The 12505-nt window shown below is 48.8% G+C and overlaps 1 protein-coding gene and 1 pseudogene across 1 annotated transcript; one reads left to right on the forward strand and one right to left on the reverse strand.

The window, feature by feature from the left end:
* Nucleotides 1-529: 529 nt before the first annotated feature.
* Nucleotides 530-1357, forward strand: LOC139784588 (uncharacterized; annotated as a pseudogene).
* A 6427-nt stretch (nt 1358-7784) lies between these two features.
* LOC139784589 (uncharacterized) lies at nt 7785-10183 on the reverse strand. The gene is made up of 4 exons (XM_071723777.1): nt 10051-10183; nt 8913-9757; nt 8034-8745; nt 7785-7792 (listed from the first exon to the last, which is right to left on the reverse strand). The coding sequence occupies exons 1-4, from the start codon at nt 10181-10183 to the stop codon at nt 7785-7787; spliced, it is 1698 nt and encodes a 565-aa protein (XP_071579878.1).
* Between the last annotated feature and the right edge of the window lie 2322 nt (nt 10184-12505).

A 12505-nucleotide genomic window follows, 5' to 3' on the forward strand; every position in this document is an offset into this window, starting at 1 on the left:
CTACACGAATCGAACATATCGCGGGCCACGATAACACAATAGCCGATACCCTTTCAAGAGTGGAGACGATAGACAACCGATAATAACAACGACTGACGAACTAGCCGAAGCTCAGAGGACCGACGCCGAACTTGAGAACCTTCTTAAAACGCCGTCTGCTATTCAACTCAAGAAACTTCGACTTGATAATACAGAAACGGCTGTATATTGCGACATCACAGGTGAGGATATACGTATCTATGTACCAGCAGTTCTTCGTAAACGAATCTATGACACAGTCCATAATCTCTCACACTCCGGAGGACGCACAACGCGGAAAATGATCAGCCGCAAATTTGTATGGCCGGGTATGAATAAAGATATCACCCATTGGGCACGGTCGTGTGTGCCATGTCAAAAAGCAAAAATACATCGACATAACCGAAGGATTCCCGAACACATCGAGGTACCGGACACACGATTCCAGCATATACACATCGACATCGTTGGACCGCTTCCACCTTCCAAAGGCAACAAATACTGTTTAACAATGATTGATCGATTCACCAGGTGGCCGGAAGCGACGCCTATTACTGACACATCAGCAGATACAGTTGTACACGCATTCTTCAGCACATGGATCGCCAGATATGGAGCACCAACAGTAATTACAACGGACAGAGGCAGCCAGTTCGAATCCCAACTCTTCGAATCATTAGTCAAGATAATCGGCAGTAGAAGAATACGCACGACTGCATATCACCCCGAGTCCAACGGAATCATAGAAAGGTGGCACAGATCACTCAAAACAGCTATCAAGTGCCATAACACTAAAGACTGGTGCGAAGTGTTACCAGTGGTCCTTCTCGGATTATGCGCTAGTTTTAAAAAAGATATTCAAGCATCTGCGGCAGAAATGACCTTTTGAACGACCCTCAGACTCCCCGGAGAATATTTCAACGAGGAAGAAACTCCAACCCAACCACAAATCTTCCTTGTCAGACTGAGACAATACATGCAAGACGTCAAATCAAAGCCCACAGCACATCACTGTAAAATAAAACCATTTACACACAAGACTCTACATTCAAGCACGCATGTATTTGTACGCGTCGACAGCACCAGAAGATCATTCGACCAGCCATATAAAGGTCTATTCAAGGTACTTAATAGAAATTCAGATTCTGTTTACAGGATAATGTTCAAGGGACAACCCGCAGACATATCCACCGACAGACTAAAGCCAGCGTTCTTGGAAAACACACCCGAGAGCGACCCAAATCCAATGAATCCAACAGAAGAGCAACGTACACCGGAACCAACCCTAAAAACCTACCCAGGCCCTCGGAGCAAGAAATCCATCACTTTCGCGCGCTGAACAGGGCCATCGCGCTCGAGGGGGAGTGTGTGGCTACAGCCGCATAAACACGACCAACCAGCGACCGGCATAGAACAGCCTATCAGAATGCAGCATTGGGAAGCGTTCACAAAGGATTCCGTGTGATCTCTCGCAGTAGCGAGACTAGCGAGCTTCCTTTCTCAGTAGCGTAGTAACTCTTCCCTTCGTCAGATATACCTATTGTAACTCGTATCATACAAAAATACATTCGGTTAGTTATAGTAGAAATACGGGCGTATCTAATTTCAATCGTACCCTTAAAATTAACCAAATGTGCCCGAGGTCCAGGTCGAGCAGATTATTGAGCAGAGCGAGGTACAGCCCGCTGGAGACGACATCTTGACAGTCAGCCAACCAGGAGACGAGAAGAGGATCGACGAGCCGGAGGCCGAACAGACGGCTACGGAGACAGCAGCAGGTGCATCGCGCGCCCAATAAGAGAAACCCGTTCCGGTTGTGCGAGATATTTAATATCTTATTTATTAGAGCCTACCCAGAGTAGAGTGTTATTAATTTTATTTTTATTGAATTTATTTTAAGAGATTTTACAGGTGACGATACCCAGAGAGGTAATTTTGATATTATTTTGCATAGAATTGCATGTATTAGTCTTAGCAGCGTACGACATTAAAAACGACAACATTTTACACATAACGAAACAATATAATTACCCCAAACACACATTCAACCAATCCCAGAAATCCTGGAGAGTAAGACATAGAGATTCTGTAAAGATAAAAGTTAAGTCATTCGAGGGCCAATCACAGGCCAGCATTTCCAAAAGTATAATTCAGAGATGGATCCGGAGGGATTCAAGTCATTAATATTAACAGCAATTTTTATTCTATTTTCAATATTAATTCTTTATTGCATTTTCATGATATATTCAAGCAAAGCCACACAATGAAGTTGAAAGAATACATAGTAGTTACACTTATCATTTTTATTCCCGTCATAACGACATTTCCAGACATACAATTAATCACCACGATATTCACACTATACACGTTATATATCTTATTATTAAGCGTCGAGATCGAACCAAGATTGGTTCTAGATTAAGGAGTACTATTAAGTGCATGTTTAACGATTATTCGTGCCTAGGGCATTACCAAGGACCAATGACGTCCGTACCAATAGATTTTATATTCAGTCACGATTTTTGAACAGTTTTGACAGTTCCGACGGAATGTCGCATCACGACAGCCAATGGGAAGCGTCCCAGTCGATTTTACACAGATTGATAATAATTTTAGTTGATTCGATAATTTCAGATAGTTTCAACACACCGAGAGCCAATAGGAATGATTCCTAGCCATTTGATATTATTTTACATATTTTCGGATTATTTTGAGATTTTCCAAGGCCTTCAGCCAATCAGAGTGCTTTGCGCGACTTGTTCAGATAAACGCGTGAAACCGACCAATGAGAAGCGAGCTCAGCTCGGATAAAAGCGAGATTCGATATTAACACGCGATTTACATTATATACTTACGTTTTATGTTTTCCCTGTCGAAACAATTAAGTTGAGCGATATTTTATTGCATGCGGTATGATTAATATGTACGTACCGTTTTTATTATACTTACCTACCAGTCCATTGATTGGGCGAGACGATCCCAAGAAGTCCGGGTACCTAAGAAAAAGGAGAATTAATAAAATGATTCTAGTAAATAGATACTTACCTGGCTACAGCGGGGAACGTCGCAATGACCATATTCGGTCACTCGGAAACGTTCCGAGTGACTTGTCGCGAACTTGCACATCGTGCGAATTGCGACGGCTGGCATTGGTTGCCGCATCGCGAAGATCGAAGCGAGAGCCCGTGTCCGCCGTCCAATCAGGAGTCAGTTTCTCACATCCCCGACAGCTGAGCCAGCAAACCGGCTCAGTGAATCCTTATTGGTTTGACGATAAGGGGATCGTGTCGCTCTCCACCAATCAGCGACACGACATGCCAATAGCGTTGGCGCGCGTCGTACAACACCGTTCGCGCCGAATAGGCGGCTCTACGCCTGCGCGTGCCCCAAAGTGGGATAACGAGACCCGTTCCTCTCGGACAGTTCTTCGCGAGACTTCGGCGCACTAACACCTTTGGTTTACCGCAGTAACATCCGATTCCGTTGAACTTATCCCGTTGTCCGCTAGCGATAGTAGCGTGAATAATAATTGTGTGAGCGTGATTGCGCGATAACGGGAAACACCGAGCGTGATTCACGAGACGACGCATAGTCGTAGAAAGCTCTCAATCGTCGGTTACGTGGTTTGACACGAGTGAACACGTCCGCGATTACATCGAGTACTGTATTCCAAGAATAAAAAATTGTTATTGTTTATAATAAAAAGTGAAACGTTTATTCGAGAGCCCGCGCATATCCTGTCCACCGTAGAGTACGTTCGCATAACCAGGGCGTGGCCCACGGCCTTGAACGCGTCCGCGACGTAAAAGACGGCAGCCATCTTGCTGGAAGGAAGGATCGGGGCATTATTCCAACAAGGCTTTCTGTATTGATGCCTGAAAATACGTAATTTCAGCCCAAGTAGTAAGTGGCTATTATATTGATTTTTATCATTCCATTCGTTGTTCCGGTCACAACCTATCTCGTATTCGCCGCCGCTCAGATCCAGAGCGGGAAAGTAGCTGGTCGAGAGGACGCTGCTTCTTCCGGTTAGCGAGAGAGTTAGCGACATAGCGAAATTGTTTCTCCCCCCTTCTCATTGTCAGAGACGTTTCCAGTCGACCTCTCGGAGGAACCGCAGACACAATTGACCGCAGATGCTCTGATCGAACGTCTGATACGAACGGCGGTTGTACACGATATTCACGTCACTCCCGAGATATCGTTCGAGTTCCTTCGGGGGTCGAAGATTTCCAAAACTGTCGAAGTAGATCGCGTTGTTCCCCCTCTTCGCATAGGCGACCCAGTGCGTACCCGAGCTCTCCGCGTCGTCGAGATTCACGATTCCGCTCTCGTCGCGACGCACCTTCGTCGGCAACGCGTCGCGCATAAACACGCCCCTAAAGAAAGGTATGCGCGAAAGGCACCGATTCAATTGCTCGTTCGTTGTGACGTCGAACGGCGAAATCGAGCGTCGTCGTAGTCAGTGTCTTTTTCGGCGAATTTTTTTTACCCGTTCTCGTTCTTTTTCTGCTCGTCACGCCGCTACCGCGTTTGTATGGCGCGAGATATAGTCCGCGACTCTCCAACGCGCGATTGTGACGTTGCAGTTCCTCGAGCTGACGTTGAGCGGCCTTGTTGTCGTTCACCGCCTTGGCCACGCCAGCCGCTCCACCAATCAGGGATCCGAGCGCCCCCAATATCGATAGAAAAGGTAGGAGACCCCCGCGTTTCGCCACCGGGAGAATTTTCTTTCTCGTTACCGCTCTCCTCTTTTTCTTCCTCATGCCCATACCCATTTTCGTTTTTGCTTTCATAGCAGCCCATACAGCGGTCGCGGCAGCTCTCTCACCAAAGGTTGCGCCGCTCGCCGTAATACGCTCGCGCGCCTTTTCAGCTAGCGCTCGATCGGCGACGTGTCGATCGGCGAGATCGCCGCTTCGCGAATAAGCGATATCGTGCTCGCGACACGCCTCGTCCAACGGATTGATACCTCGATCACCGCGCGCTAGTCGCTTGGCGAGACGAGTACCTGGCCCGCAGAATTGATAGCCGGGTATGTGTAATTCAACGGGAAGCGCGCCTATCGCTCTGTTGCCGTTGCCGACGCTTCGCGACGCTGCGCGCGACATGCACCGCAATCAGGGTATGAGCGATAGTGGGTCGTCTATGTGCGTTCTCGTCGTCTGCTACGTTCGACTGTTACTGATCGTTCTACAGTACGGCGAAGTCGTTGAATCCCCGTCTGTATCTGCCGTTTTGTAGTGCGCTGTCCTTGTCTATCACCGCGAAACCGTACCTGCGCCGCCAACACTCGCGGCACAACGCGCAGAAATCTTCATACGACATATCGGGGCTCACGTGATCGTCGTACACGTGTCTCAGATTAGTCCTGTCTTGTCTAAACAGGATCAACAGATTTGCGTTGTCGCGTATCAGGTGCTTCGGTATCTTGGCGTACGTTGGACAGAGATAGAAACAATCGATATTCGAATGTCGACCCATAGCGAAGTACTCCCTGATTGCGTCCTGCTTGTCGCAGGCTAACGTCGTCGAACACGAATATCGAATCGGGGAGCGCCTTGCTCGGCGGCACGACGTAGCGATTGTTGGAGAATGCGCGATAACCGATCTCGTCCATCGATTTGAGCAGTGTCTCGAGGTAACGATACTTCGGCTGATGCAGAGATTTCGAGTACACGTATACGTTCTCGAAACGCAGACCGTGCGGACTTTCCAGTAGGCTTAACAACACGTTAGTCTTACCGCAGTTGGAAGGGCCGCAGATGACGCAACGTATCGCAATCGGTAAAAGAGGTCCGTGCCGACGCGTCTCTCTCGACGTTAAATCCGACGTCAGTCGCGTCTTGCAATCGAGATTCGACACTCCTATCGTCGACGGTTGTCTCATGAATCGCATTGTTACGCGCGTGCGCGCGCACACTTGCCCCTATCGCAATCGGCAAAAAAGAGGGCCGTGCCGGCGCGTCTCTCTCGACGTTAAACCCGACGTCAGTCGCGTCTTGCAATCGAGATTCGACACTCCTATCGTCGACGGTTGTCTCACAAATCGCATTGTTTACGCGCGTGCGCGTACACTCGCCCTATTTATACGTGCGTTCGATCGGTTTACGCCCCCAGTGACCGCGATGTTTCTCCTACCGACGGATAAACGCGATGTTCTCGATCTGTCCGCCGAGCAACTGCAATTCGTGCCGAAGATCCTTCTGCTGTGCAATTTTTCCGACTACGTCGATCGACTGTGGGACAAATTGCCCGTTCATCTGAGGACGGATCCCGACGTACGAGACTGTCGTCCGAAAAATCTAAATCCACGCAGACGGAGCAGATACTCGGCGCGCAGAAAGCCATCGAAGAAACGACGGGCAAGACGAATTCTTTGAGAAACGACGTAGATCAGATAAACAGCGTCATGAGCGGACTCAGAGTCGCGATGAACGATTTTCTGACAAAATTCCGTGAGATTGAAAGAGTGATGGTGACGAAGGAATCGCTCGAGAGAGAGATAGCGATAGTGAAAGCGGACATTCGCGGCAACAGGGGGGAGCGTGCGCGTCAATAAGGAGGAAGAGGCGAACGTACATAAGGTGAGCCGTCTTTTTTTTACACAACCGCGCATAATCACGCGCGCAGTCGAGAGAGGAAGGCACGCGCGCAACGATAAGTATCGAAAAGCGGAGACTCGTGGAGGAGCTGCACGCACCGGCGCGGAGAAACTTCCCGCGGCGTCACGTCGTGGTGCGCGGTTACGACGATCTGTGGCAGGCCGACGTGGTCGAGATGCGTCCCTACGCGCGGTACAACAAGGGTTACTACTACATACTAACGGTTATCGACGTGTTGAGCAAGTACGCGTGGGCGTTACCGCTCAAGAGCAAAAGCGGAAGCGAGGTAGCCGTGGCCCTGTCGAAGATATTTCGCGAGGACGCGCGATATCCGAGGAATCTGCAAACGGACAAGGGAAAGGAGTTCTACAACGCTAACGTGCGAGAGATTATGAGAAAACAAGACATAAATCACTACTCGACATACTCGGTGATGAAGGCGTCGGTGGTGGAGAGATTCAATCGCACGCTGAAGAACGACATGTGGAAACTCTTCACGTTCAACGGATCGTACGCGTGGGTCAACGCGCTGCCGCGTTTGCTGTCGAATTACAACCACCGCAGGCATCGAACGATCCGAATGCGACCGGCGGACGTGACGCCCGATGTCGCCAAGAGACTCCTGTCCACGGTGTACAGTCGCGCGAAGATCACCGCTCCGGGTAGATTCAGGATGAACGATCCGGTGCGCGTGAGCAAATTCAAGACGCTGTTCGAAAAGGGCTACACCCCCAACTGGACTACCGAGATCTTCCGTGTCGCTAAGATACAACGGACCAATCCTGTGACGTATCTGTTGAAAGACTACCGCGGAGAATCAATAGCCGGAGGATTTTACGAGCACGAGTTGCTGCGAGTTTCCAGCCCCGACGTTTATCTCGTGGAAAAAGTGTTGCGCAGGCGAGGCAACGACGTATACGTGAAATGGTTGGGAATGAACAGTTCGCATAACTCATGGATAAATAAAACAAATGTGTTGGAGTTAACAAAAAAATTAATGTATTTTTCCCCCTCACCACATATTACAGTTTTTGTCCACCTTAATGTAAGCTTAAAATATATATATATGTGTGTTTCTTAATAGTGATAGCGATATTTATTATTTTTTATATATTTTTTTTCTTAATGTATAGGTTTTGAAAAAAAAACTATCTGGAAACTTCAGCTCCCTACGCACAGAAAAAACAATCTAGAGTGATTTTTTCTATGTAAAATCAACGTTTTCTCACCGCTGAAAAAAATCATCGACCATCGTGGGTAGGACTAGACAGTTTAAACATTTCTGCCTTTCAACGATAGCGCGTATAAATCTAACCCATAAAACGCATTGTGTACTTTATTGCTAAAAAAGAAAAAAAAGTCCCTCTTCACGACGATATCCTGTAATGCCCCCACGGTAGAGTGTCGTACGAGTCGGAAACGACGTATCGTCGTCGTACGGACTGAGAGCGAGTTTCAACTCGGACACGGTGTGCACCTCGTGTAACGTTGAACGAATACACGACTGACGCCTAGACTGCTGCATCGCGTCGTTCAGACAATGCATGTAATCGTTGAACGTTATCTTTCTCGCAACCACGTTTCTCTTGACGACCTTTATTTTCTTCGTGTCGCTCTTTCCCTCGACCTTCAAGGCATACATCTTCGCCCTCAGTCCAACGAACTCCGTCATGACGGCGCCGTCGTTCTCATCCTTCATCAAACCGGGTACCTTCTTGTTGACGCTCGGCATGCGGTACGCGTTGTTCTCGAGATAGTCGCTTGTATCGAATCTCGCGATGTCGCGTTTCATATCCTCGTACGCGTCGTCGCACTCGAGAAAATATATAAGACTGTCGGTGTCAGTGTACATTATCTTACACCTTTCGCGATACAGGGGCACCATGTAGTCGTAATGAAAATCGCAAACGCGCGTCTTGGATATCTCGAGAATGCACATACCGACGTAGATGGGTTTGTTCAACCTCACCTCGAGCCTGCGCAATTCGACGGCCATCAGATCCTCCGCGAAGACGCTTCGACTGTGAAAATTCGGTTTCGCGATCATCGCCTCCGCGCCGTATCTCCCATCCCAACACGTCACGAGACGCACGTCGACGTGATCTCGCACGTTTTCCATGGTCTTGCCGAATACCGCGCGTTGTTCATTAATTTATACATTTCTCTCTCGAAATCGTTGCTAGCGCGAGTTCTTAATTCCGTATTAAGCTCAATGTATCCGCGAAGCCACGGAGATTGCGCAAATCGCAGCGCGCGATGAATATTCGTGACGCGCAATCCGTGTCTCACGCATTGCTGTAGATTACGGTAGTGCAACACGTAGCGCGACTTATCGCACAGAGTGGCGAGGAGTTTATCGCACCGTTTTTCGGGAGGCTTATCGCGCATAGGGCAGAACGGAAGGTCCGCATGAGCGTCGTGGAGTTCACGCGGGTACACAAGGTCGACCTCCAAGAAGTAACCAATAACAAAGTCCAATGTCACAGACATTACGTCGAGACTCTCCGCGTCGTCGACCCATTGAAACTCCGCGTGCGGCAACGGTTCGCACATCGCCCAGCCGTACAGATTGTTCACGTCGAAGTACATGAGATACGTCGACGGTCGCAAAGAGTCGCACGATGGCATGTATTTGTTGTTGGCGCGCGCGTACCTGTTGGAGCATTGACTCAGACCGCCGCGGATACCGCGCTCCACGAACATTACCATGTCGATATCGGTGAGCAATTCGAATCGCACCTTCGTGTACCTCAGCATCGCGTCCCACGCGTATCCCGGTAAAGTGTAGTAATGCGCGGGATCCAGTCCGTAAGTGTCGATACAGGTGTCGCGAAAATTTTCGAAGACATCCGCCAGGAGAAGCACATCCGTTTTAAGATACAGATCGCTGTACTCGCCGAGATTTTCCACGCGAAAACAACGCCAGACATTCCACGCGTGCTCGTAATCGTTATCTGTGACGGTCTCGCCGGTCAACGAACTATAAAAAGCCTCTCGCGGCGGTAATTTCGTCACCAGCAACTTATCGAAACCGTCAACGTACTCGTACGGAAATACACCTTTACGGGTGAGCAGGTCGAAATCGCTTTCATTCAGTTCCGGAAATCCCGAACCGCGTAATTCACAGCTTGTTCCTATCGAGATACGACGCCAATTTCTCTAGACTGGCGCTAAGAAATTTGAACGAATCCACGAATCGCAACTTTGCGCAGTTTCCGGGTTTATCACTGCGCGACAACGTATCACTCACATTCTTCGTGAACGATATGTACGTCTCTTTAGTGAGCGGTAATAAATCAATGCTACCCTCGAAGCTATTAGCTATATCCTTGATAATAAAATGAGCGTCGTATCCGGACAAATTGTGAAAAAACGGGAATAACGTACGAGTCTCTGTAATTTAGATTACAGCGCGGATGCGTGGGACCTCTGTAGCGTCCGGTCAAGTGACAGTGATCGCGCACGCGTCGACCCTCCTCCGATTCGAACGTTTTTTCGCATATGTGGCAGCTCGTCGCGCTCCAAAAATTTTTTATCTCGTCCGGTGTGAGCTCCGCCATGGTCACGTTCGTCGAAAGTATCGTCTTCGCGCGATGCGCGATACCGTGGAGCTCGTTGACGAACCACGACACGCAGTCCTCGCCGCGACGAAATCTTTACGCGGGTGCGATCTCGTCGTACGTGCTGCACAGATAGTATCCCACGCTGAACGCTCTGTGATGTTGATAGGCGTAACTCTTGACGTCATCCTCGTCTATCTTCTGTCTCTCCAACACGCATTCCAGATCGGCATACACCACGAAAGGAAGTCGCTCCTTCCTACTGTAATCGTGGAAAAACAGCCACTTGTCGTCATCGTTCGGGAGAACGATAGCGCAGTCGTTCATCTTTCCGCAATCGACGCTGTGAGCAGATAATTTCTCGCTCGAGTGAAAATAATGTAGGCACCTGGGGATAAAATATATGTATGATTTTTTTTCATTCCACACACATCTGATTCGCACGACTCTTTATATACCTACCGATCGCATATGTACTTCATGATCCTGCTCTTGTTCAACTGACACCCCACCAATCGGCAGATTCTTTATCCACAAGAAATGACCGACGTTCGAGTTGTTTCGCGAATCTAACAGATACAACAGATTAATGTAAGTGTCCTTCTTATTGTCGGCCAACCGCAAAGGAACGAACTCCTTTTTATAGTTGCGTCCCCTCCCCCAAGTGGTGAAAACGTTGACAGACACGTTGTTGAGTCGTTCGAATCTCGAAATTTGCTTCACAGTCATAGAAAACTCGATTCCGTCGAAATTCAATTTCGTCAAATAGTGAGGGTACGCGCTACACCTATACAGGTTTCTTTGAACGGGATACAGAGCAGAGACTACCGCCCACGCGAAACACGCGTTGTCTGCCGAACGCACGTTGACCACCGCTCTCTTTAGCTTTATCCATCGCGGTGTTTCTAACCAACATCCGGCATGCATGGGATTGCACTTGTTCACGTTCACCATCAGGTTCAATATACGCGACAATGCCCAGCCACTGTCGCGTTCCTGAAACTCATCCAGACCCGCAAGAATGACATCGATCACGTATCTGTCGTACCATTCTCGCAAATTGGATTCAGGAAAGAGCTGTCGATTTCTCGTAACGATGCTTTTGACGCCGATTTGAGCTCCTGCGACAAACTCGCCATTGAAAACCGTGTTGACCTTCAGGCATGCGTATTTCTCGTGATTAACGCGCACTTGTTCGAGCACCGTGGCCCTCGCTTCCTCAAGAAATCGTTGAGGATCGACGTGATTAGCGTTCAATACCGCACCGGTCAGTACGCGATTGTCGAAAGCTGTCTCGATCTCCGTCCACGAATATCCTCTGCTCGGTTCGCCATGACCGGCGCCAACCTGCGCAAAACGCTGACGCAGAACGTTTCTCGCTCCTTCCAATCGCGCCACTCGAGCGATGAAAGTTCAACGTTCCTGTGTGCCTCGGCCCACGTTTTCTTCGGCATCTCTCTCGCAGAGACGCGATACGCTCGTCGCACTGTCGTCTCCACTCGTGATACGAGTCCAATGAGTTGACGTCCGTCGCAAGTTCGTCGAGATCGCGATCCTCGTTGTGTTCCTCCATATTTCGATCGCTCAAGAACGTTTCGACGCGTAATTACACGTGCTCAACCACATGGTCGAACCTTCGCTGTCCACAGGTGTACTGAATTTAACTCTTCGACGAATCTCTTTGAATCTTTCGATTTTTCTCGTATCCCCCGTCGAAAACTTCCTCGGAATTCCAAGCACGTAAAACTTCGCTCTGACGCTTTGAGCCACTACAGTCTTCATCCACATTTCCTCACGCAGAGACCGAAAACCGATCTCTCTTCTCAAACTGTACGTCGCCAGATTCCATCGAGCGTTGTCCTTCAACGCAACCGCCTCGCGTTCGGTGAAAATCAGCGACGATAAGTCTTCGAATTCGTTGTCCGTGTTGGACGACAACGACTCGCTGCAATATATCTCAGAATTGTCAGATAATGACGATGATGAGTCACCGTAACTATTCGAATCGGACGGAATTTCGAGATTTTGAGAGACCCCATCCTCCTCCTCCTTGTGATCCATCGTCGCGTTGATACATATTTTTTAAAATAAATACGAATAAGAGTGATACTTTCCACCACGCAAAATTTTTTTGAAGACTCGAGAATTCGCATTCTCCCTTTCGCTTACATAGCGCCCGACAGCGATGGGCGACGGAAAAGAAGGCCAGAGGTAACCGCATCGTTTCCTCCAACGATTCCACCCACGCAAAAATTAACAAAAGCGACGGAAAAAAGATCAGAGGTAACCGCGTCGTTTCCTACCGAGACCGCGAAAATCTCG

The sequence above is a fragment of the Temnothorax nylanderi genome, unplaced genomic scaffold (genome assembly GCF_030848795.1).
Source record: "Temnothorax nylanderi isolate EJ_2023f unplaced genomic scaffold, tnyl_v1.0 TNYL_tig0647_pilon, whole genome shotgun sequence".
Taxonomy (NCBI): Eukaryota; Metazoa; Arthropoda; class Insecta; order Hymenoptera; family Formicidae; genus Temnothorax; species Temnothorax nylanderi.

Coding starts and splice junctions, on each gene's coding strand:
- LOC139784589 (XM_071723777.1), bottom strand. CDS start 10,183: ATGGCGGAGCTCACACCGGACGAGATAAAAAATTTTTGGAGCGCGACG. Junction 9,758..10,050: donor CTTGACCGGACGCTACAGAG/GTCCCACGCATC, acceptor GTATCTCGATAG/GAACAAGCTGTGAATTACGC. Junction 8,746..8,912: donor ACCGTAATCTACAGCAATGC/GTGAGACACGGA, acceptor GTATTCGGCAAG/ACCATGGAAAACGTGCGAGA.